We start from the raw sequence: 26,517 nt of genomic DNA, 5'->3' as shown, positions 1-26,517 counted from the left end.
TTTTGAAGTTGGGTAGTAAAGCTAGCCTCCTGAGGTGATCCATGAAGCATTCAATTTCTCTTCAGGCAAGGCCCAGGGAAAATAGTATGCTACACAGATCATAGAAGGAAACTAGATTTACCAAACAGAAAAATAAATTAGTCATTGATTCTTTTATCCGCCCTGAGCTGAAGTGCACCCCCATTTGGCAAAAGAAAGATAGTTGGTTACAATTGGGTTTTTGCGCGCGTTCTGCATGTACGCAAAGACCATACATTCCACAATAAATTTATTGCACGTACTCAAGCGTGCTCCCCATCAAACATGTGTATACTGGCACACCTACATGTACATGTATGTGGCGAGTTAATCAAAACGACCATCAGTTTCACATACAACATGCCCTCTGTGTTACTGGTCTTGCCCCAATTTATATTGGGGCTTATTATAGACCACCTTCGTCTGATATTGACCATGCCTAGGAGCTTGATAAGTCACTTGCCAAAATTCCATCAAATGCCAGTGTTTGGCTCCTGGGGGACTTCAACTTACCAGATGTTGACTGGGAGTCTGTTGCTTATAAGCCATGTGGTCAATATCCTGCTATTAGTAAACACATGATCGATACCTTTAATGACCACAACTTGCATCAATTGGTGATAGAGCCCAACCGAGATCAGAACATCCTTGATCTGTGTCTTACTAACACACCTTCAGCAGCCGATTATGTTCATGTATGCATGGGGGTAAGAAACCAAAGATCACCAGACCTCCGAGACGCAGAGTTTTCCTTTACAACAGAGGGAATTTTACTGGGATAAATGCCGACATGACCAAGTTTAACTCTGACCTGGATGAGAATGTTGTTAGTACCAACTCAATTGATGACCTGTATATCTTATTCAAAACAGCACTCTCAGCGTCTATTAAGAAAACATCCCTGCCAGATTGACTTCCAGTCATATCTCACATCCATAGATAAATAGCTCCATCAAAAGAAAAATAAACAGGAAGAAATGCCTCTGTAACAGGGCCAAAAGAGTTGGTTCTGCCGACTACTGGTCTAAATTCAAGAAACTTCGTCGAGATGTCGATAGAAAGATTAGAAGAGCTTATAGGTCTTATATTAGAGATGTTATTGGTGCCAGCCTGAAAACAGATAATTCCAAACCTTTTTGGAAGTTTGTTAAGTCTAGAAGGAAAGAAGTTTCTGGTGTGTCACCTTTACAAGTTGGCGGCAAGGATCTTTCCAGTGCTAAGGAAAAGGCGGAGGCTCTTAACTACCGATTTTGCTCTGTCTTTACCAAAGAGAGGCTGACAGACTTCCCTCACCTAGGACATGGCAGTGCTCCTGACATGTCCGATTTATGTATCGCTACTGATGGTATAGAGAAACTTCTTGCTGAGCTCAATCCTAGCAAGGCTGCTGGCCCAGACAAAATCACAGTGCATGTTTTGAAGGCTTGCTCAACTAGTATTGCTCCCATACTACAGAAATTATTTCAGAAGTCTGTTTCAAGCAGTGCTCTTCCTAGAGGCCAATATCACACCTATCTACAAGAAAAGTGACCGTGCCAACCCTGCAAATTACCGTCCGGTTTCATTGACGTCAATCGTCTACAAGCTGCTTGAACACATCATTCATAGTCACATCATGAGTCATTTTGAGAAGTTTGGGATCTTACCCAATCAACAGCATGGCTTCCGGAAAGGAAGATCCTGTGAAACCCAGCTCTCTGCCCTTGTAAATGATCTTCACAGTATTCTAGACAACCGTGGCTAAGCCGACCTCATTATAATGGATTTTAGCCAGGCGTTTGACACCGTTCCCCTCCGTAGACTTCTTGCTAAGCTCCTTCACGTTGGCATTCGGAATAACATCCACTCCTGGATTGAATCCTTCCTCACCAGGTGCCATCAGAGGGTTGTTGTGGACGGCGAGGCCTCCATAGAATCTCCAGTTGAGTCTGGAGTCCCCCAGGGTACAGTGTTGGGCCCATTGCTATTCTTGGTCTACATCAACGACCTACCTAACAGCATATCATCAAGTGTCAGGCTATTCGCAGATGATTGTATAGTATACCGGGAGATCAAGACCAGAAAGGATGCCAGCATCCTCCAGAATGATGTTAATCAGCTTTGCAATCGGGAATCTACCTGGCAGATGGGGTTGCACCATAATAAATGTTTTTCCATGAGAGTCACCCACAAGCGAAATCCTCTCAGGATCCTATAGAGTATGGGAGAGAGTCTTCTTGAGGAGGTCAGTCATTATCCATATTTGGGGGTTGAACTCACATCAGATTTGACCTAAGCTAAACACATCAATCAAATCGCCGCTAAAGCAAACAGGACCTTGGGATTACTTAGAAGAAACCTTTCCTGTTGTGACAGAGTCACAAAAGATTTTGCTTACAAAGCCTTAGTTGAACCACTCCTGGAATATTGTCAGACGATATGGGATCCACACCAGAAAAGCAACATCGACACTCTTGACAAAGTACAGCGACGTGCTGTTAGGTTCATTTTCAACGATTACTCACAAACCTCCAGTGTGTCTGACATGATTTCTTAACTAGATTAGGAATCCCTCGATATTAGACGAATGAAAGCCCGACTGTGTACCTTCTATAAGGAGACACATGGCCTCATCCCAAACAATATTTTTCAACTTCTATACAACCCAACACAAATCGAGTGGCAAGACCTATTACAAGACATCATCATGGTGACCTTATCTACAACCGTATCCGGGCAAACAAATAGCTATCTTCACTCATTGTACCCCTGGACAATTCCAGAATGGAATTGTCTACCAAACCACGTCAGATGTTCTGCGACTCTTGGCGCTTTCAAGACCGAGATTGACAAAATTGATCTTGTTGTTCCGTCCCAACAAGTTCATTTTACAAATTAATTCTTTTAGTTGCAACCAGATCCCTTGCGGCGTCATCTGTACGGGACAGCCAGAATTTTGGCAATTGTACAGTAGCCAGCAGAAGCAGAAACTTATTACTGTAGTTATCCGGCATGTAAGGCCGCCTCTTCGGTAGCATCTACTGAACATACACCTGTTCAGCTTGATACTGCTATTACCAGGACGGGCTCCCCGTACTCTGCCGGCTTCATCCCACCTGATACCCCATCGACCCCAGTATGGTGACAGCTAGCAAGAACCCACCGGGTACTGTGGTGCCAACCGTACTGTTACACCGCCGAGGCTTTCGACCTCCACAGCTTATATGTGGCTCTGGCTTTCAGCTTGGTATTGCTGGTAATCCAGAGATGCTAGCTCACCACTGCCCCGAAAATGCAAGAGCAAGCGTTCTTCATCGATTTCTTCAAAATCTCAGAAGACACGCCACTCGAAACAACAGGAATCTCCACATGAGCCATGTATGATAGTGTTCCAGTCTATCAATCAACTGTCCTCCCTTGTCTGGTACCTGAGTGACAAACACCCACCGGTTTCTACTGCTCTGGACCTGGACCTGTCATCTGTAGACCCGCCACCCCCCACCCATTCTGCATTCCCACTCGACACTTCAGAATGCAGGACTTTTCAGGTCGTACATAAGCCTGGTGGTCCCCAACTAAAACATTCTGCGACATTTGAGAGCTTCCATGGTCTGAGCAACTGGCCATGTCTTCGGATGAGAATGACATTGATTCTGTTGGCGACCTCATCCCTTCCCAGGGACGCCTTCGTCTTCTACAGTGAGACATGCCGAGTACACAACAATGCTTAACTTCAATTTGACATGGACATCTTCAGCACCCTTCTGCATGTTCTAGAGTTATACACTGCTGCTAAAGACAACTTATGCATCCGACTTTGCAAGCTTTCCATTAGGAACTCCTTGCTTGATAAAGACTGAAACCACCTGTAACACGACAGAGTAACATTGGGTACTCGCGGGCTAATGTAGAGGGCGCACGAGGTGTTCCCAGGAAGCTTGCAAGAGAAGGACCGCCTGGGGTACACTGATTGGCTACTGGCAGTAGTGCGAGCCATAATCACCTGTATAACGTCCGCAAAGCAGACATAAAAGACGCGCACAGATGACCAAAAGGGCAGTTCACTGCTGAGAAGCTCGAGCCTAGCTTGGAAGCTTAAGCACTGCTTGACAGCACTGCTTGAAAGCATCTGCTGAAAGAAGTGGGTTCTAACACGTGCAGTTAGCACTTATCGTAATAGTGTGTTATTCATGCATTGTGCCTTGTGAGTCTGGGAATTTTCAGTTTTCAACTCAGCGATATCGTGCTCCAGTACAGTAGCCATTGCATTGATTCGACACAACGTGATAGCTTGTGTGTGTTGAAACATCTGAAAGCAGTCTGTGGGCCTTACGGCTGCTCGTTCATACATTTAACACTGCAAAGATTGCCCTCTGTTGAGGTTTATAGACAAGGCTCTAGCCTGATTAAACCATACGTAATTGTCAGGTTCTTGTAGACTCCATTCTAGTAGTTATTTGACATTACAAATCACTCGCCACAGTAAGTAGCAAACACAACTAATATAGTACCCCATGTACACCTAAAAACCAATACCGGGACGGTATACTTCCAACCCAATGGACGCATCTCTAGCCGCTCAAGGATGATCCGGTCGTGCCGTCCGCATCGCACACCTGAAGAAGACAGCACCCCCATGGGTCCTGCTCCCACTGAAGGGGTGCAGCGTCACAAATTGGTGTCAGAAGTGGGATTCGTATTGGTTTAGACAAACTATGCTGGGATTGTTTTGCATCTAATCTGCATACTGTTTATCATTTTAATTAGAAATAAGCCCCCCTAATTATTCCTGTCAATTTAGTCAGCGACCAAAACATCTACAATATGGCAGACATTAAACAGTTGGAAGGAGACTTGCAAAAGTCACAATTAGAGTTTCAGTTAGGCGTGAGGTCAAAATACAAATGCTTTTGAAAGCGTCCAACGCTTTGTAAACGGTAAGCCTCACGGACGGTCAACATCGAACAGACGAACGCTTCAGCGAGGCTGGCCAAACCATTGCGGTCGAGTACACCTTGCACTCTACAGCTTCCAGTAAACAATGGACCACTCATCGCATTACGGCATCATAGACTTCTGCGGTCTGGTGGATTAGTCATAACAATAGCTCTTTACTTTGCAGCTCCACAGGAGGATTTAGATCGGCAGACTGTTTTAAACATCCTGATAAAACTTGTGTATTGAGTAGTTGCATTGCGCTGTCAGTTTCCAGACCCAGTCTTTTCAGGTCTCAATACCCTGTAATCTTGATATTTTGTCTCGGTATCGTGAGTTAAATACACACCTGACTGTATACCTGCAGAATCAAATATACTAACTCGAAATAGTATTTATCTGAATCGAACACAACGTAGTGTTCTGTTCGCCAACATGTAGTTACAGATAAAACCTTTTTTTTTGCCCGTGTGCACAAGCTGGGACTCAGCATTGCGCGCTCGCAGGTTTTCATGTGTAGGATCGAGGAAGACACGTACGCGAACTACGCGCTTTCTACTTCGAAGCTGCACCTGCACGATTTAAGGATACAAGTACATCTTTTTCTTGAAGTCAATAGTACATGCATGCACGTTGCAATATGTTTTGTACGTACGATTCTTTTGTACTCTTTGAATACTTTGTGGCTGCACAAAATTCTTGTTGGAAAAACAAACATGTCGGGTTTTATACTTATCTCTGGTGTTTGACTTTACCTATTAAATTTTAATGCACAGTAAATTAAAACAATAAACACAATTTAATCTAGTGCTGCAGGCGAACCGCCGAACCGAGGCAAAAAACATCAAACAAGGCACTTTTGAACCGAACCAAACTGTTCGGTTGGGATGTACGGCTTTAATAAGGCATTTTATTGATGGCACGCGGGAAAACATACAAAAATACAAGAAAACTTAATAAAAAACAAACACAACGAAAAATGGATAACAAGTTATACGGCGTGCTCCACATGTGCGTGAACATACTAAAACTTACAACGGCCCGCATCATGAGATGGTTGTAAAAAGCATGTTGTGAGAATCACTCAGAAATCAATCAAGAACATGCAATGTACAGTATTGTCGCTGCACAACATTTCTAAATTCTCACTACATCCAATCGTGCTCATGTATATTCAGATTTATTATTTTATTTGCCAATCTACGATAGCCACGCCCTTTCGTTCCATATTAAGGTAATGACGTTCCATATTAGGCCAATGGTCTCATAAATGGAGTGCAAAACGAATTTTGGTTGGATGCCGATCAAAGTCGGACTCGCGCTCGATCCAAGGCATCCCCGGATGAAAATTTTGCCAAGCGGTTCGGTGCATGCTGTGCTTCAGCGCAGCACGAGGAGATTTTTGTTCGCGCAGTGGCCTAACTTGCCTTTCAGTTGACCATGAAGGGTTTGATCGTAGTGCGGATGCATTGTAATGGAATTTGCCAGATCTCAAATAACAAAATGCTGTTATCCCTTCAAAAGAGGCTGATGGAAAATCGCTTCTTTGGTCACGTGCACACCGTCCTTGGAAAGGTTCCCCCTCAGATATGCAATGAAAGCCATTTTCGTAGTTATCAAAAGCCATCTATTTTGCAAAAATAACCAAAACACAATTTGCTCGAAATTTGATTTTAATCTTGTATTCTGTACTGGAGGAAAGTCCTAATTGAGCATGCTGTTTTTTTTCTATTTGCACAAATCTTACGGTCGTTTTGTTGAGTCAAGCGTGGTCCGAACACAACCGCTTCTGGTCGGCAAAACACGTTCGGAAACTGTCACACCCTCGACGATAACTTTATATGGAATGTACTCGTAAACAAACTCTGGGGAAAAAGTTTCTGAAAAAGGTATTCAAATCAAAGTTGCTCGCGGATTGGGAGAGATAGCAGATTCATAATTTTACACGTAGAAATACTTTACAGGCCTTTGCAGCACGATCGTAGCGAGCCTTTCATGTCTCAGTGTGCATTGTACTTGTACATGTGTGTACATGTCTGAACCCAACCGATCCGAAGTTCGGCAAAAAATGTCCAAGCCCTGTCTGAACCGAACACATACTTGCAGCACTATTTGATGCGGAGTTTGACATTTTTTTATTACCTTCAAAGAATATGGTACATGGGACAGAAGTTCCAAATAAATTCACATTGCGTCTACGTGAATATTTCCTTTCATAGACGATAGATTAGGCGGTAAAATGAGGCAACCGTGTTTGGCATTCCCCGTCACTCCCATATAAACGTATTTATTTTACAGTCTAAAAAACGCTTAAACACGAACAATTATCTTGGGGCGATGCTTTTTTGTCATGAAATACCCACTCAAAACGTATCTGAAGCTAGATAAATGTCTGTAGCCTGGAATGCAGTTGATTTTGTGTCTTCCTATCACAAGGTGTTAACTACTAATCCTCACGGCCAGCCCAGGAACGCTGACCAGGGCCAATGAAGTTCTCCCTGAATAGGATCTTTTGTTCACAACCATGGCTGTGCAAGCCACAAACTCCATTGTTGTCAGGGTTGCTCGTGAAGCTAGACAGTCCAGGGCAGACGGTTCTTTTCAAACCGTTGAACTGTCCAACACCAACAGACGAACGGAATAAGAGGGATTAACACCAACCATTCAACTGTTTCTAAACCGTCTGTATTTTGACCTCACGCCTTACTTGAATGGGAAAAAGAACGACATTTGGAGGAGATCGCAAAGTTAAAAGCAGCCTTAAAGGAGGCTAACAGTTCTGATTCGGGCCCAGCAGGAGGTGCCCAAGTAGGTTCGCAGCAGACACGTAAAATTGTTCGGGTAGATTCGGGCATAGAGTTGTAGTTTCAACACCAATTGTTGGCTGAAAGTAAGGGACGGCGACCATTTAGACCCAGTTTGAAAAGGGCCCCCCGGTAGCCCACCCGGTATAATGCCTGCCCAGTATTCAGCCTACTTCAGGCCGGTATAAGGCCTGTCTGCACATTGGCATTTCAAAGTTCCTGATGAAAGGCTTCCCCCAACATGCTTGCACAGATGAATAGGGGTCTAAGCGGATTAGTGTAAACATTGTATAGAGCTGAAGGATTAAAAACCACAAGCAGGTTTCTTCTGGGATAGATTACATGTACCAGTACTTGCAAACAATAGACCCCAGGATGGAGAAGTTCGAGATCAACAACCAGTCCAGCATCCCAGGCCGGTAGCCAGGCCGGTATGAAAGGGGTTTTTGCAACCGGGCGAGCTTACCGGGGGGCCCTTTTCAAACTGCGTCTAAATGGTCGCCGGCCCTAAAGGTGAGACTTCTGGGTATGCGACCATGGGTACGGTACCAAAGACCCCAGAAACCCGGCTCCAGACAGGAGGTGGCGACTTGAGTTTTGACTGGACAACCCCTAGAAAAGACAGGGTATACAGTCCAGTAATCTCTGCTTTGTCAGAGCCAGATGTGAACAAGAACAGTAATGTTCGCATTCTATGTGCACCTGACGTAGAGAAGAAGCGACACTGCGATTTGTTGAGTTTTGCTTAAGGCAAAAAATCCTTGAGGCAGAAAATCCTAGGGCAGAGGAGGTGGAGCCTCCCAAGCGAAAGAAGGATGTAAGGTTTATTGGGGAAGATGGGCTGAAGGAGCAGATGTTTCGAGCTCTGTGCCGTCCAAATATAGTCCCCGATTGTTTCAGTGGGAAAGTCTCATGGACAGAATATTATGGGCACTTGGAAAGCTGCCGGTTAGTGAACTGGTAGGATAACGACCAAGCAGCTCAGTGTCCGGCTGCCAGTCTCCAAGGAGATGCGGTCTGCATCCTTGGAGAGGAATCTCACAAAGGGCGTAAGCTGCATTATGATGAGCTTCTAAAGTTGTTAGCAAGAAGATTTGGGTTGGGTCAACAAGCCGAAAACTTCTTTGATGAACTACGTCATTGCCGGCAAAAGCCGAAAGAAACTCTGCAGGAGTTATGCCAAGCAATCCACAAGCTGGCAGTAAAAGCATATCTGGCAATCCCCAAAGAAGCAAGGGACTGGTTGGAGAAAAATCACTTCGTTGATGTCGTATCCGAGCAACAGATTCAAGAGGGCATATTTCGTGCGTGACCGAAAAACCTATCGGAGGCACTCAAGTCTGCCTTAGAGACAAAGAACTTTCTTAAGGTGGACTCTCAGAGGAGATTTGATAGAAAGTCCCCCAAGTTTGCAAGGGGCATGGATCATGGTATGGAGGACCGGATCCAGACTACTGAGAAAGCTGTAAGTCAGCAGGTGAAGTGTGTAAGCGATTTGACTAAGCAAATGGATAAAGTCCTCAAGGGGTTGTCGCCTGGGCAACCGGCACCAGGCTCACCACATACAAGATGCCGTGATAAAACCGAGTTGAAGTGTCACAACTGTGGCACGTTTAGGCATTTTGCAAAAGAATGCCAGAAACCCAGAGCCAAACGATTATTCAATTCTGAAAAGAATCAAATGGAAAAGGAAAAGCATTATGGAACAGTTTAAATCAACAGATCTGGTTGCATTATAAAGAGAAATATATATGGTTAACATATACATTTGGTAAAGTAGGGCCAAGGTCAAAGGACATAACAGCTATTATGATCGAACCAGACAGACACAGAAATAAACTTACGTAGGTGTTTTACGCTCCTGGGCAAGGAGTTTAACTCGCCCCATCCTTCGGAAGGGATGTAACGCCGTTGGTCCAGTGTGTTGGGTAATGCACTTAAAAGATCCCAGAACACTTTTCGCAAGAGTAGGGGACTCTTCCCAGTGATTCTGGCACTCAACCCGGGAACTACTAATAAACATGTTAGACATGCCATGATTAAAATCTAGATCACTGTCATGTGGGGACATATAGGCCTGTCAGGAGGCTATGTAACACGATGGGGACATATAGGCCTGTCAGGAGGCTATGTAACACGACAGAGGAACATTTGAGTACTCGCAGGGCTAACATAGAGGGCGTGGGAGGTGTTCCCCAGAAGCTTGCAGGAGAAGGACTGCCTGGGGTATGTTGATTGGCTACTGGCGGTACTGCGAGCCATAATTGCCTGTATAACGTCCGCAAAGCAGGCATAAAAGACACGCACAGGTGGCCAGAAGGGCAGTTCGCTGCTGAGAAGCACGAGCCTAGCTTAGAAGCTTAAGCACTGCTGGGAAGCACTGCTGGAAAGCATCTGCTGAAAGAAGTGGGTTCTAACACGTGCAGTAAGCACTTATCGTAATAGTGTGATATTCATGCATTGTGCCTTTGCGTCTGGGAGCACTGGTTTTCAACTCGGCTATATTGTGCTCCAGTACAGTAGCCATTGCATTGATTTGACACAGCGTGATAGCTTGTGTGTGTTGAAACGTCTGAAAGCTGTCTGTGGGCCGTACGGCTGCTCGTTCATACATTTAACACTGCAAAGATTGCCCTCTGTTGAGATTTATAGACAAGGCTCTAGCCTGATTAAACCATACATAATTGTCAGGTTCTTGTAGACTCCACTCTAGTAGTTATTTGACATTTTAAATCACTCGCCACAGTTATTAACAAACACAGCTAATAGAGTACCCCATGAACACTTAAAAACCAATACCGGGATGGTATACTTCCATCCAACGGACGCGTCTCTAGGGGGGCCACATCACACACCTTTATCGAAGTTACATTAAGTTTTTGTCTCAGGCGCTGGCTTAATTTATTTGTTTCTCTCTTATCAAGGTCAATTCTTTGGATGTGAATAGAGAGTTCCTTCTGTTCAGACCTCACTGCACTCATGCTAGGGGCTCTAGATAATAATGTCATCTCCTTCTTTGAATAAGTCTTACAGCTTTTTTGCCTCTTCTTTCGCACTGCCAACCGATAACCAAAGGTACATCATCAGAAAGGTCAAAGGACGTCATCTGCAAACCTGTTGAATTCATGACAACAAATTTACTATTTGTCATGTACTGCGATAGTCATTCTGTGGCTCCAGCTAACACTCCTCTGAGTGCTATAACGGATATTCTTATGTACTTCTTTCTCTTGGAGCTGCAAGTATCCACAACTCATATCTACAGGTCAGCCCTAGCTGTCATTCACGTTGGTTTCAAAATCAATTCAACCGCCTCTAACAGCATGGTATTTCATCACCTTTTGCATGATATGTTCATCCAGTGTCCCCTTGTCGGGAGATTAGTCTGGTCATGAGACCTAAGCTAAGTTTTCTAGATGCTTTCCCGTCCTTCCTTTGAGCCCTAAATGATGCCTTCCTTAAATATGCACACCAGTGTCAGGTTTCTCCTGATAATGTTTACATCCAGAGGAGGCAGCAAACTACAGTCTCTCCCCGTTGCTGAAGGCTGTCTACATTGGGAGCCGCACAGTGTTCACCTCATTTCTTCAATTGGCTGTTTGACAAAGGACCAAACTCCCTCGCTTGATCCTTTTGAAATCTATGCATCCTCTGTCTCCTAACATCTTGGAGATGACGCGGATAAACTTTGGTGCCCTTTTCATGTCCTGAAGTGGTATCTAACTAAAACAATATCAACACTATCAAGAGACCACACTATTCAGTCACTATTGCCTGCTTGACGGCTTCGGCCATTAGATTTACTTATCTAGTCTGGCCATCAAGCTCTGAAGAACATAGTCAACGGTACATTAAGGTTCATGATGTAAGAGCAGTATCTGCATCGTGGTCGCACTCTCGAGATGTTTCCATTGCAAACATCTGCAAAGCTGCATGTTGGAAGTCTCCCTCCACCTCCTGCAACTTAAGGGATGTTATGCAGAGTGATACCGCAAATGGCAGGACAATCCTACTGTCTGCAGCGCAGAGGTCAAAGGGACAACCTGAAGGATAGATGGACAACAAGTCATCATGAAGTTCACTTACTATTTCTTCAATTTATACACTCTTTCTTGTTTGTATGTTAATGTGTATTGTTGGCATTGCATGTGTTGTTACTGACCCCCCACCTAGACTGGTGCTACTCTGCATATGTAGTGACTGTTTGAGTAAGAAGAGCGCTGTAGACTCCTTCCCCACATTCAGTGTGGGTCAGGTCTACTAGAGAATACCTACCTAAACAGTCCGCACCCACCCATCCACTTTGGCTCCGACCTTCCTAATTGTTTTAAAAAAGGACGAACATGGCACCAGCAGGGCCACGTTGCATTGTGGGAGGTCAGGGTTTACCTCAGATAATGAAGTCTTTTCAGCAAATAATAATATGTGCATGGGAAATTTGGATATCAAGTGACTGTTGTGGTACATCTGACCCACACTGAATGTGTGAGAGGAAATCGTGGCGATAACCTGATAATTAAAAACTGATGAGACAACATTAAACCACCGTATTATATGAAACCAATTGCACAAAATTTGAAACAAAATCTGAAAAAGAGAGAGAGAAAAAAAAATGATCAGATTTGAAAGAAAATATTCCCATGGTCTTTCCCATTTAAAACTTCTCCAGATTTTCTAAACAAAATAAAGTGCAAAGTGCATTAAGGTTTGATAAAAACATTGGTAGTAATTTCAAGCTTTCTGCAAATCGAACATTTTGCACGAGAATCATTTGTCCATGGTAATGCATGTGTACGTATACGTGCATTGGAGTACATTTACATGTACAGTACATGTTTATGAATGTGCACATACCGTATGCACACATAAATCATGGTCAACCAGTCAACAGAGAACTAAAATTGAAATTGATCAAACAAACAGAGGACAATTCACAGTAACTTAAACATAACATGGTAACCTTTTTCAAACACTCTTTCAACTATCAAGATACAAAGAATGTGTGGATCAACTGGAGAACAATTCAAATTTTCAAATTTGAAATACCCTTTTTTACGTTCGGAAATTTGACGTACACAGACATCTTTCACCCCATTTTCTCCAGTCTTGTAGTCGAGTACTTTCCGAGTACCAATGTTCTCCGCAAAATACTGAACTGGGTAAGAGGGAATAAAGCCAGGGTGCACAGGCATTTGATGGTAAATGTGCAAAGGTAAGATTACATAATAAATGTTAGAATTCAGACTTTCCCAGTTGTGTAAAATTTAAGTTTTAAGGAGAAAAGTACTTGGAAAGTACTCGGTACTTCCGAGTACTTTTGTCCTAAAAAGTTAATTTTAATCAAACAGTGATGGTCTGAAGTCATTATGTTGCTTTGTAATCTTACCTTTATGCATGTACCTTAACATGCTGATGTACTTCAGCTTTGTTCCCTCCTAACTAGTTGAAAATTTGGTAGAGAACTTGGTTCTCAAAAAGTACTCGACTACATCACTGATTTTCTCCCCAGTGTCACTTACGATTAACAAGAAACACGTCACAAAATGAAATCTTAAACCTGATTACATTTCTCTTTTATGTATTCAGCAAACTTTTACACAATACGGATGATCTCTGCTGATGGATTTTGGTATAGTCATCTGCTGGCTGGCATCGCCATTTTAACAAACGACAGAAAGTGACGATGACTTTGCCAAATATTAGTGCACGTGCACAAACTAAGTGGAAGAGGTGAACTTATGTGTTCCCTCCGTATTTTCCTTCAGGGTTTTCAGTGGAAGTCAAATAATGAAATAAATTAATTGTCAAATCCCATGAGTTTTCCTTGAGTCATTGGTTAAAAATTGCATACGACATGCAGTACAATACCTTAGTTCGCTTAACTAAAATGGAACTATAATATGTAGGCTTGGGCGGTATTGCCTTTTTCAATACCGCGGTATCCATGAAAAAATACTGCGGTATTTACTAATACTGCGGTATTCGTTGCAGAAGGCAGTGACGTCATCAAAAAGCAGCAGCGATGCTGGCATTCAATAGCAAACCACAAATAACACTAGGGGCATAGAGAATTTTTAACGTCACAAACCCCCTAAACTTAATAACTGTTATAATTTATCTGTCCATTTGATGTCAAATAAAAATTATTTATGCAAAAGAATTTTTTTATAAGGGAGGGTGTTTTAAATACCGATTTGTTGCTCCACGATTCCTATATCTGTGTGGTCACTCGTACTTGTTTCATTCCTCCATGCTCGTACGGTGTCAAAAGCTGCACATGTGCTACAGTCGATTTGGTACTCGCTGAGACAGTGCATTATTGTAATGAGTACGTGCAGGTCACCAGTGGCTGCTCCTCTTAGCTGTGCCCTAACACTGCATGTGTGCAATGGTAAGGTGGCTTTCAGAAAACTCTGCAACGCGGTAGTCGACTCTTATTATGAAATTGGTCGTAATGAAATTCGGATTAAAACAAGCACAAATCTGTGGTCCCGGTGAAAACGTGCATATTTGTATGGGGAGAAAATATGTTACAGCGAAATAGCATTGTATGAAATTCCTGGTACAATGAAAGGTTTTCGTGACTCCATTGCCTGGAAAACCATTGATGACTCATTCATAAAGTATTTGCGAATCACAGTAGTGAAAATACGTGCTCGGTGCACCACACTGGTTCCCGCCGGGCCAAACCGTTGCAAATGAAGGCATGATGGAAATGCGGCAAGCAGTCAATGTATAGGTTCTGCCAAACAAGGGTCGTACGTTCCACTATGGAATGGAATGCAGCTCTATGGTTGCAAGTCGAAAAAACACTGCCGTAGTAGTAGGAAATAGCCGATTCTGGAGCACCTATCCTTTCCTCCCCTTTCACCCACCACTCGCGCCGGGGATTCCCACTTAACTCACCTTGAACTCTTGACCCCGGCGCACTTTCCAGTAAACAACTCGTGACTTGACGCCAACTCCCCTTTCACCCACTCACGCCGGGGTTTCCCAGTTACCTTTTGACCCCGGCGCACTTTTTTCTTTGACCAGCGCCGATCACACAAACAATCACTCTCAAACAATCACTCACAAACAACAAACAATCACTCTCAAACAAAAAAGGGACTTCCCGTCCCTGGCTCGATAGAAAACTGAGAAATTTTAGAGACCTACATATAAATAGAGACATGAGCAACCCACAACACCGACCTCTACTATCGACCTTTAATCGATTTAAGAAGGCGTTTTTAGAAGATTTTGTCAAGCCGTATAACATCCCATTACCAGCACCCAAGCGTAAATCTCACACTAAACCCAAGCTCATTGAAGCCATACGGGCAGATCAAAAACAATTTAAGTACCTCCAGTGTCAGTCATATCTGCAGCTGTTGAAAACGGTTCAAAAATATAATATTCCTTTTGCAAACAAAGACAGATACATCAAACAAGACTTTATTGAAGCGATTAGCCTCAATCAGCCCAAGGAAATTGCGGAAGTTGACATCAGAAACGTGAGGCGATTTCAGGGTAACTACCGCAATTGGGAATTGATACCCCGTTTCTTTGAATATGACCTCGTGCACTTTTTTGATTTTACAAAACTTTCATCGAGAAGAAAGCGTTGGAGGAGTTAAAGGAAGTGGGTTCTTACAAATTGCAAACAGCTCTAAAAGTGCAGTTTAGATTTGAGAAACCCGAAAAAACTGAATTTGGCGTATTTCCCTTTCCGAGCGAAAATAAATTAGTCGCAATCAAAGCCAACGTGAAAGAGGCACTCGCTGAACAGAGGGAAAAACAGATAGAGGATGTGGAAGCTCATACACAAGAAGGTTCTGGTTGGATCTTTGATAAAGTAAAAGCTTTTTACATCAACATGGTTAAATACAACCCGGTGGGCTCGACTTATATCCTGCTACCAAAGTATTTGAGGGACAAAAAGCGATTATAAACGTAGAAAACAAAAATGACCAGGAATGCATCAGATGGGCACTGAGAGCGGCTTTAAAGTTATATTCTGACAATGTTAAAAGTCAGTTAGAAACAAATTCAAATTACAAAATAAATAACGAGCGAACATCGACTTACACAGAAGCAGACGGTCTAAATTTTACAAACATAAGCTTTCCGACACCCATATCTCAGATCCCGCGTATCGAATCACAAAACAACTTGGCGATCAATGTGTTTGGTTACGACAAAAAAAGACGGTCTTTACATTCTTTATAAAAGCAAAAAAACGTCTGAACCTAAACAAATTTTACAATTAAATTTACTTTATTTTACCCGAAGTGAAAAGAGTCTTTACTGCTGAATTAAAAACTTTTCTCAGTTGACAGGTGATATCTATCTTCACAAGCATAAGAAACACTGGTGCTTCAAATGCTTGTCACATTTTCAAGAGGCAGAAAAACTTGCTCGGCACAAAGAAGATTGTAATGGAATTGACACACCGGCTACTAAAGTAGAATTACCTAAAGAAGGCGAAAATATTCTCAAGTTTAAAAATTATAAAAACAAACAAGCCGCCCCTTTTGTCTTTTAGACTGATTTTGAGTCTGTTTTAGAAAAATTACCTCTGACAGATACAAACACGGTCAAAACAATTTCATAAGCCTTGTGGATACTCATACATGGTCGTCAGATGCGATGGTAAATGCACTTCACGTGAGATTTATAGAGGTAAAAACGCGGCTACCAAATTTGTTCAATTGCTCTCTGAGAAAGCAACTGAGATAAACAAAACGTTTAAAAACAAAGCGAAGTTGATTTGGTCACTCGAGTTACAAAAAATCTACGAAAATTGTAATCGCTGTTGGATTTGCGAAAAGTTGATAGACAAGAAAATGAAAGAATCTCAATGCCAGTGTGATATTCAAAATACGGGCAAAATTGCTCGTAAAAATGAAGCTGGGTTCAGAAAATGGATATGTTTAGATTGCGAAAAGCCCATAAACAATTTTAGAAAGGTTTGAGCTGAATGTTGTTCCTCCATAAGATTTTCCTTAGCTTTTGAGTCATTATCATCAGTTCTATATATGTCTTTTTTGTTTAAAGCAAATTGTGAATGTTTGGTAAAAATGCACAGGAAATTTAGGTGCAAGGGTTCATGTTCATTCACTTGACTTCATGTCTGACAAGCTTGTGAATTTTTTACTTTTTTATGTTTAAATTTGTTGGGGGTGTACAGGTAAGTACTGTCATTAAGAAAATTAACATCTCCTTTGATGCAGAGTAATTATAATGTAAAAATTTGCTTTGTAAAAAAAACAGTAGCAGTTGAAGAAAATCCCCATTCTATGTAAGTGATCCAGATGGTTCAGAACAAAGAGGCATTTGGGTGCAAAAAATATCTCTTTTCTGTTATCTGACAAAAACACACACATGCACATTAAAGGCCATGTTCCAATTTGCATACAACTTATTTTTGACATGGCTTCCAATTTCTCTTTGATGGTGCTCAGAAATTTACAAAATCACTTCTAGTCGCTAAATTTATAATGGGGGTATTTACTTAAATCCTTTGGCTTGTTTATGTAAACAAGAAGGTTCAAAATCTTTATCACGAAGAACAATAAATTTTAAAATATGAAAACTAAGCCAAGAAGTTTATATAAGGACATTTGTCTGTAAGCTTTGAAATGGGAGTATTTTGCTCTTTGAATACCAAGTTGTAAATTGTGTATACAAAGTAGTTTGATTGATATGTCTTGAAAAGCAAGGCTAAGTGAAGTTGCCCATGATGGAACTCTCAGTTAACAATGAGGGCATTGTATTGTATGTTTTCAAAAGTTGCTCCATTTTTGATGTGCCGTAGTTAAACTATCTTTCTGCTAAGATTAGGTTAGGCATTTTCCAGTTTCGTAACCAAGTCATCTTTCCAAAGTCAAGTCAGTCTCAAGTCAGATTCTCCCCCCACCCAGCAGTAATGCCTCAAGTCAAATTTTCCCAAGTCAAGTAACAAGCCAATTTCGAGCCAAGTCAAGTCAAGTTTTACCAAGTTAGGTGTTGATTCTTGTAGGATTGTAGTACTTTTCCAGCCATTTAAAGATGTTTCTTCTGTTATGCTTTCAGATGCACATGTATGGATTATAAAGAATAATTACTGTGCAAAACAACAAAAAATACCAAAATGATACAGTAATTGGGCTAGAATAAGCTCCTGAAATTATCAGCGGTTGACATTTTGCCTGCTCACAGTTAATTTCATGTCAGTGAGACTTTGTCTAGTATATGAAAGATTATGATAATTAATAACTTAGTGGACTTATATTCCACTCCCTCCAGGATCAACCTGTTGAAGAGCGCATTACCTACAAATTAAAACAATTTTAGACAAATTTGCATCAGTAAAAATAAGCAAGATATGTAATTAATAAGCGCCTAAAAATACAGCAACAAACTAAAAATCCATTGACACACCAAATAAAAATAATAATTACCTGTGACATACAACATTACTCACAAATGTATATATAGCATGCCCCTCGCAAGAGCCAGACTTTTACAGTATCATGAAAAACAAGAAGCGCACACGCCACCAGAAGACAGTTACAATAAAACGAGACAGATATTATAACAAACCACACTACATCACATGTCACCACATGCTTGCCAAACGAGACAAATTTTTAATTTAGTTTTAAGAAGACTGTGTGTTCACATTGCTAATTTCAGCTGGTAAATTGTACCACAGCGTAGGAGCAGCTGAAGAGAAAGCATGGCTACCTAGTGTAGCCAATATTTTGCTATTAGAATTTTTCAATAAAACTCAACCTGTTGACCTAAGATTGTAATGACGCTGAGTTCTGACAGCAATTAACTCACTTAAATACATGGGAGACAGGCCGTGTAAACATTTTATAAAACATGAGTGAAATCTTAAAATCAATCTTAAACTTAAAGGAAGCCAGTGTAAACTGCTGAGGACAGGAGTTACATTGCGCCATTATGAGAATTAGTAACCAGCCAAGCTGCAGCATTTAAATTTTTTGTAACTTGGACAACTAGCAATTTGGCAACCCATAGAGCAGTCCATTATATTAATCAAGATGACTGGTTACAAATGCGTGGATTAAAATTGTAAGTGATCTTGTTGATAAATACTAATACATTTAATGTTATGAAGATGATAGAGAGCTGCAGAGGAGATTTGTTCTATGAGTAGACATTGACATATTTTTATCAAACCACGAACCAAGATTCCTAACGTGAAGTACTGGCATGGTATTAGATTCGACAACAGCAATGGAAGGAATGTTGATCTTAGATAATTGTTGTTTCATCCCAATAAATTCTGTATTACTATCATTTAACATAAGTCTGTTATGAAACATCCAAGCTTTAACATCTGTAACACAGCTTTCCATTGCAGAAATAGCTTCAGTTTGATTGATAATACTATTTGTCCAATGTATCACCCTGTATAAGTATATGTTGACTTATACTAGATAAATACGATACAAACCATTCAAGGGCTATACCAGATATGCCAAATTTAACATTCATTTTATTCAGCAAAATGGAATGATCCACTGTGTCAAATGCAGAACTAAGATCGAGTAAAATGAGAAAAATAACTTGTTTGAAGTTCATTTTCAACAGAACATCATTATTCAGCTTAATAAGTGTAGTTTCAGTGCTATGGTTTTTCCTGTAAGCTGATTGGAGAGGGGGTACAAATTACTAATGGTCGTGTAATTGTGAACCTGGTTAAGTACCGCCCTCTCAACCAATTTGGATATATAAATGAGAGATTGCTAACAGGACGGTCATTTTCCAACAGTTTTAAATTGGAGTTACAAGGGATTCTTTCCCGTCCACAGGGAAAACACCAGATGTCAATGAAATATTAATGATTTAAGTAATGACTGGTAGCAGCACATCCATACAGTCCACAACAACAGATGTTGGCAAGAACGTTGAAATCACAACAATTTTTAAAATTCATTAAAACAAAAACAAGTCATCCCAGTTTTCATCTACATGTACATGCATAATACATCTTGGTTTATGTCATAACAAGATTTACCCAGATCAGAAGGAAAGTAGTTACAAAAATCAAAATGAGACTTTTGCCCCAGTTTAGGGTGGCCAAAAAAGATGAGAAATGCAAGGGGCTGGAAGTGAGCCTGGGTCTGTGTATCTGCAAGCCTGCCCGTTAACCACCAGACTTCACACCAACTTGGTCTCACTGCATTTAATCAACCTGGCTAGTCCTCAAATGAATGCTGATGATGCAAGCTCAACTAAAAGTATACACACTTGCCTTCATGTGCTTCTTAGAGGTCTCTGACACTGGGCCAAATCCCCTCAGCGAGGTAGCTATTACACACCACAAAACATATGGGCCGGTAAATAAATGAGTAGATCGAGAAGGTAGCCACATTGATGAGTTAATTTATTTGTGTGTTGTTGCAGTCCATGTGCAGATAACAGATCTGTAAACTGTTTTATAGGATGTTAATGCTGAAAGACTGTCCATATGAATGTTGAAATGAACGGTCAAACGAGAAGCTATCCACAAGACTTGCAAGTTCCTCAAGGAAGGTACCAAATGAGGAAGACCCAGGCAGTGGTAAATAATCATGTAATGCGTTGAGGTACCATTACTCACCAACTCAGTCTCTAGGGCTTCAAATGAACTGAAAGTCATTTCCCGTTTTCGGGTCTTAACTCTGATGGTATGTTGGTGCAACAAGCCAACACCTCCCCCACCTATTGGCTCATGGTATGTGAAGGAACGAGTATCAATTAGGAGTTAAACCAGCAACAATGGCAAGGTCATTTGAAGTTAGCCACATCTCTCCATGACAAAATTGACAAATTCATAAGTCTTGTTCTTAATACTATGAGCAATCAACACGTAGAATCAAGTCAAATTCATTTGACAATGTTGTCTCATGTGAATTTGCAGCAGATTGTCATGAGTACTTGCTATATTATGGAAGCTTTTATGGCTTGATGGCTGGTTTCCAGCCACAGCAGGAATATTGTAGCACATGTTGTCCAGTGTGGAGAACTGCTTTGTATTTCCAAACAAAGCCGTATAGCTCCAGCTGTTAGATGATAAAAGTGGCTTGGGCAAGCAAGTAGAGGACACAACAACAAAAAAACACCAGATCATGGCAAAAATCACAAAACTCATGGCTGTGGTTTGTTGACTGCTGTCAAAATAAATGCTTACTCAGTCTGTGGCTGCTTCAAGGGCCAGCAGTAGTAAAGAAATTTATGGATAGCACACAGAAAAAGTGATAAATTAGGATATAAAACTAAAACTGGCAGAGAAAAAAAATGAGAGCTTGCTTCCATCTTGAACAGCACTCTCTACAATTATAGTTCTACTATAACAATGGTCAAGTGTCAACCGGTCCTCTGAACAGTGCAGATTATGTGACTTTAGTCACTTTTGGATTCGAGTTTTATCAACTCAGAATTGAGACCCTTTTGGGTCATCCATATTTAGGCCCCAAAAAGTAGTTTTGCTTCTGATTACATGCCTGTCAAAAATAGGGTTATTAGGTCAAAAAATTAGGGGGGGGGGGTTGTGTGTGTGTGTGCTGATTTAATGGCATGAATGGTGACAAAAGCTACCAAAAAAATTGCCACAAAAAGTGATAGCAATTGCCTTAATCTCTGTAAATACAATTGACGAATCTTAAGAATTATGAACAAATTATATCACTCTGCACAACGCCAGTCAGGTAATCATGATGGCAAACTGGCCAACAGTGTCCATGTATCGTGAGGTAAGCGTCCATGATGCATCCAGACGAGTGGGTAATATTAACTAGGAAATTTTGTGGAAGCTTGCTCACTTCAAGTACGAACAAAACAATCTCACATTAAACTTGTGAACATAGAAAATACACACACAGACAAGAGAATAAGTTTTGTAACTTGCAGAAATATTCTTGCAACATTGATGTTTTTCAACGTGCAACTGTAGGGTTGTGTGCGAGTACGGCTATTGTAGTGTAATGACAGCTATTTGTATAGACAGATTGCCACATTTCCATCACCTGTTCTTTTGCATGGGCATGGTGGACATCAGGGCAGCTTTGCCAGTCTGTTGCTAATAGGAGATCACTCTTGATTCATAGCAATGCAGTTTCGGTGCTATGAAAACGTCGGTAAGCAGATGGGTAGCAGGTAACAGGTTATCACAAACATGTTGGTGAATTCAGCATCAAAATACACCAGATGATCTGTGGGCAGAGAAGCTATATACTTATCGGCTACAGTTGACAAAGTAGTTGCATGAAGGTTGAACATTTCGTCCTGAAAAAAAAAATAGCTTAGATCTTCTACCAATTAATTTTGGATTTTGCCCTTCCCGGCGTGTATTTAACACTGTATACTCAGTGCATGCCCTCGAAAAGAAAACCACAAGCGAACTCGGGCGGGACTCAAACCCGCAACCTCTTGCTTACCAGTGCAGACTTCTACAAAGTCATTTGACTCAGGTAGGGATATATTAATGTATTGTTTTGTCATATTAAGCAATAGTTTGGTCACATTAACCACTTTACGCAGGGTAAAAAATTCTCTTGAATTGCAGGCTGCCGGGCGCTTTTTAATGATTTTGATCTGACATTCGTATTAACTATACTTTTATAGGAAAAAATCACCCAAGAAATGCATGCCATGTAATGCGAGTCAAAAGGTAGTGAAGCGTGGCCAGTTGCTTAAAAAAATACCATTGTTATGTTGATAATGGTGTTACATAACAGCTTCTTTATTCGCCCTCAGCCCTGCCAGGAACAACAAACAGTGAGCAGGCTGGGCGACGCGTTCGTCGGCCAGGCTGGCCTTGGACGCTGTGGTACTTCATGCCATTGTACTTCACAATAGGAGGTTTACAGCCTATGGTGACTCATAGCAGTCAGTCCGTACCCCACATAAGTCTGTGTGGATCAGAAAAATGTGGCCCATATGGGGTCAACCGGCGCTAAGTGGTTAAGCAGTTTCTTTTGATTCTTGCCATTTTCCAGTATCATATTGGAGTAACATGTGCTACAAGCATTATTCATCATGAAAAGAGTTCTTTTGTGGGTCAGTTTGCTTCTCTCATGATCATGAGGCAACTTATTTTGACTCATCGCTCTTCTACTTTTTTCCATTCCCTCTTTTCTTTCCTAATTTCATTGTTGGCCAAAGGCACTTTTGGATGTAAATGCAAGTGTAAATTTTCAACAGTGTCTTTCATAAATGATTCACTATTCACCTTTGCAGAAATGTTTCTTGTGGAATGTGATGGTTTACTGCAATTAAGCAAGCACATTAGTGAATAATGATCTGTTACAAGAAAACTTGACCGTGGGTAGCCAAAGGTATTGTCATCTGGTTCAAGTGATATAATTAGGTCAAGTGTGTGACATTGGGCCAGTTTGTTTCACATGGATTTTGATGGTGTTGTTGGTTCACTGATACCAAAACCCTGCTAATGTGTGGAGCAAACCAGCGATGGGATCAGTGAACAAGATCCAGATCCATGTGAAACAAACTGGCCCCATGTACGTACTAAAGTCAACATACTGGACACAACCGATCAAGGTAGTGAAAGACATCGAATCAGAACCCTCAGTGACATCAACATAAGCATTAATATCTCCCGTAAATACAACTGGTATACTCGGTAATACTACATAGCACATTTTCTTGTATAAAATTGCTGAATTCAGAGATAAATGCAGAATATGAAACATGATGCTTGTCAGATTATGGGGGCTGTACATGTAAATGTTATACAAATTAGTTACATGGCACAAGGTATTCGGCTTATTAAAATGAAACATGTGGACATGTATATTCATTTATGTCCACCACAGGCAACTTCCCTTGTAAAATACACATTGCCAGATCATATGTCCTTTTTGTTAAAATCCACAAAGCACTTCAGTGTACATTTTGCTTGGTTTTCGATGAACAGGTCAGAAAAATTCACTTACGCAGGAGACAGAACTGTTAGAGTCTCTGCTGCAGGAGGTGGAACATCAGTTGCGATCTTGCACTAAGAGCGAATTAATTGCCAAGAGTGGTGAGCTTTTACAGATGTTTACCCAGGTACATCGTAAGCCAATGGCGTCCTTTGTTACTGCACCTGTCCCTGCTGATTTCATGAGGTGAGACTTTCTATTTTGGGGGGTTGGGCTATAATGGGATGCACAATGGATGGTATTCAAGAATTGTGATTTTCCCGGTCTGTGTGGAACACAGTAACACGTTGATAACAGAGTTTTCTGCAAAATGGAAGTAGTTCAGTAGTGGTAAAGAGTGTTTATCTTTAAATGTTGGTGGCATTTTTGTCAAAGGTTGCATGATTTAAGTTGTGTGCTCAATCTATCAAAACTAATAATTTGCATTGTTGTAAAATTTATTAATTAGTTCATATTGAGGTACATACACATTTACGCATATTTGAAATGAAGTAAAAGGATTTATAAATGTTTTCAAAATCTGAGAAGATTGGCAACAAAATGTTTTTGGTGGCTTGTGGCAGTCAATAAGATAATGGTCTCTATAACATTGAAAATGTAGTCATTGTGATGTTTTGGTTTATTGCAGTGAATTGGTACCTGCTTATGATAGCAGTAGATTTGTCCTTAATGCTTTTGCGTAAGTACTTTCGCCTGTTTTGGAATGTTAAAATGTTGAAGAAAGAAGAGCCTATGTAGATATCCAGTACTTGAACACATTTTAACCACTTCCTGCCGGGGGCTCCGAAATTGGAGACGTATGGTTTATACATGTATGTGTGGCCGGGGTCTCCGAACTCGGACAAAGGAAACAGGGCCCTGTAACAAAAGACCAGGCTGCTGGCATTACCGACATTTTTCACTCTCAAAAGCCTTGTTTTGAAACCGTATACTAGGGTTTGGGCATTGAGAGTTAGCGGATTACCACCGGGGACAAAAGCACTCCACCACCGCAACAATGAGCCACACAGCACCGCGGCACACTAATCTGGCCCCTATTGAAAATAGGTCAGCAGTGCACTGAGCCAGGTTCGTGAACAAAAGACAGTTACACAACACCGCACAATCTGGGCTCTGTTTACAAGGCTGCAGGTCTGGCTGAAATACTCGGACTTCAATGAAGGTCACCTATCAACTTAGAGTAGTGCCTAAAGATTACTTCATGCGGCTATAAACGACCGTTAAATGGAATGATGAATTTTTGAAGGATTTTTAGAACGGAAAAAATGATTGTCATGCCGGCCCAGGATCATCAACGTTGAAAAAATGCCCCGGCATGAAGTGGTTAACGTATGATTATTAAAGTTTCAGCACCAACATGCACAGTGATTTAAAAAGTGTACTCTGAAATTAATATTTTCGTTACATGAACAGCCTTTTGTAAAAGGTACTCAAGGATAAGTGTGTGCTCTTGTGTGTTTACAGTTCAGTTGAATAGCTTTGTTGAACATAGGCTCTTTCACACAAGTGCCAAAAATGGGTCCTTTGCAATGAAATTGCCTCAGTGTCACAATTGGAACCATTACTAATGTTCACCTTTGGCTTTGCTGTTGCCACCATTCAAAATGACAGTCTTCAAAACTATACTGCCCATGAATAATAGTCTTTTTGCCATCTGGTCCTGTGCACGTGATGTCCATGGGATGGGAACCAGATCTATGAAGTTTGGGCCTTCTCCTTCGGAGTCACAAATGCCAAAACACAAACTGGGCTTAACTTTCCCTGTTCAAAAAATGTCCTTTAGAGCCTCAAATAAGACAAAAAAGGGGGAAACATTTTTGTCACAACAATTTTTTGTGTGAAAGGGCTTGATATGGTCTGTTTCTGAATCAAATGCTTATTAATAAAAATAATCCACACTGGTCGGAGGCAACAAGGCTTTTACTAACTGACAGTGAAAATCATGCTGCCGATATGTCTACTTGTGAGTCCAATGAACAAAAAATGCCCAAGATTGTCTCAAAATCTAAAATCTAGAATACAAACTCGACAATATGAAATCTGGAAGATAGGCAGATGCATAGTTGGGGCAGTCTCCAATGCTTTAGTTGTCACTGAATTAGACACAAATGTTCATGGAAACTTGCAAGAAAGCACAGGCATATATGGCATTAGAATTGCTGGTGCCCTCTAACGTCACCATTCAAAGAATATTGTAGTACCATTGAAACAGACTTAAATGCTGGAAAACGAGGGATGCTTGCTAGCGTGCTGCACTGGACCATGTGAAAGCTTTTCACAACGATTGAAAATGATTTCCCACTTGAGAGTGAAAAGGCTTAAAAATATTTTCCCCCTTGTGAGACAATCTATGAGAATCCTTTCTCAGTTGGGGAAAATTTCCCATATGTGAGGAAGTCTATGAAATGTTTTCCAAATTGGGGGGAAAACGTTTGAAAATCTTTTTCCACTTGTGGGAAAATCTGTGAAAATCTGTTCCCTCTTGTTGGAAAATCGGTGAAAATGTCTTGTGTGAAAATCTGTTGAAGAATTTTTTACCTTGGGAAAAGTTTATCATGGTTGAAAATTGGCAATGAATTCCCTGTGAGGACAAAAAAAGGTCGAAGAGAATTTCCCAATTTGAGGTTAATTTCAGTTGCAATGCACCGTACATGTAATTGTAGAAGGCTGAGTATAGCATGTTTCCTTTCACACTAACTCCATAAAATATTTTTCTACCTTGTTTCATTTTGGTGGTTGACTAGAGCTTTGCAGCATAAGGCAGATCCAGTGTATAGTCCTCCACTGATCACTTCTGGCCAGAACTGGAGACTAAAAGTGTATCCAGTAAGTGTTGGTGTCTTTTTACCAGATTCTACTTT

The 26,517-nt window shown here is 41.1% G+C and overlaps 1 protein-coding gene across 9 annotated transcripts in view; it reads left to right on the top strand.

The window, feature by feature from the left end:
* The window catches only part of trim37 (tripartite motif containing 37), a 317,829-nt gene that overhangs the window by 130,870 nt on the left and 160,442 nt on the right, over positions 1–26,517 (top strand). For all 9 annotated transcript variants that reach the window (XR_015426288.1, XR_015426287.1, XM_087140616.1 and 6 more), the window contains 3 exons: positions 23,650–23,842; positions 24,285–24,335; positions 26,401–26,482. Coding sequence is in view for 7 of the 9 variants with exons in the window: in XM_087140616.1 (XP_086996742.1) it covers positions 23,650–23,842; positions 24,285–24,335; positions 26,401–26,482 (326 nt within the window). In the remaining 2 variants the exon portion in view is untranslated. The remainder of the gene's footprint in view (positions 1–23,649; positions 23,843–24,284; positions 24,336–26,400; positions 26,483–26,517) is intronic.

The sequence above is a fragment of the Acanthaster planci genome, linkage group LG09, assembly GCF_054643075.1.
Source record: "Acanthaster planci isolate LZ-2023a linkage group LG09, COTS_SCS, whole genome shotgun sequence".
In the NCBI taxonomy this organism is placed as follows: Eukaryota; Metazoa; Echinodermata; class Asteroidea; order Valvatida; family Acanthasteridae; genus Acanthaster; species Acanthaster planci.
This window is presented reverse-complemented; position numbering and strand designations above follow the sequence as displayed.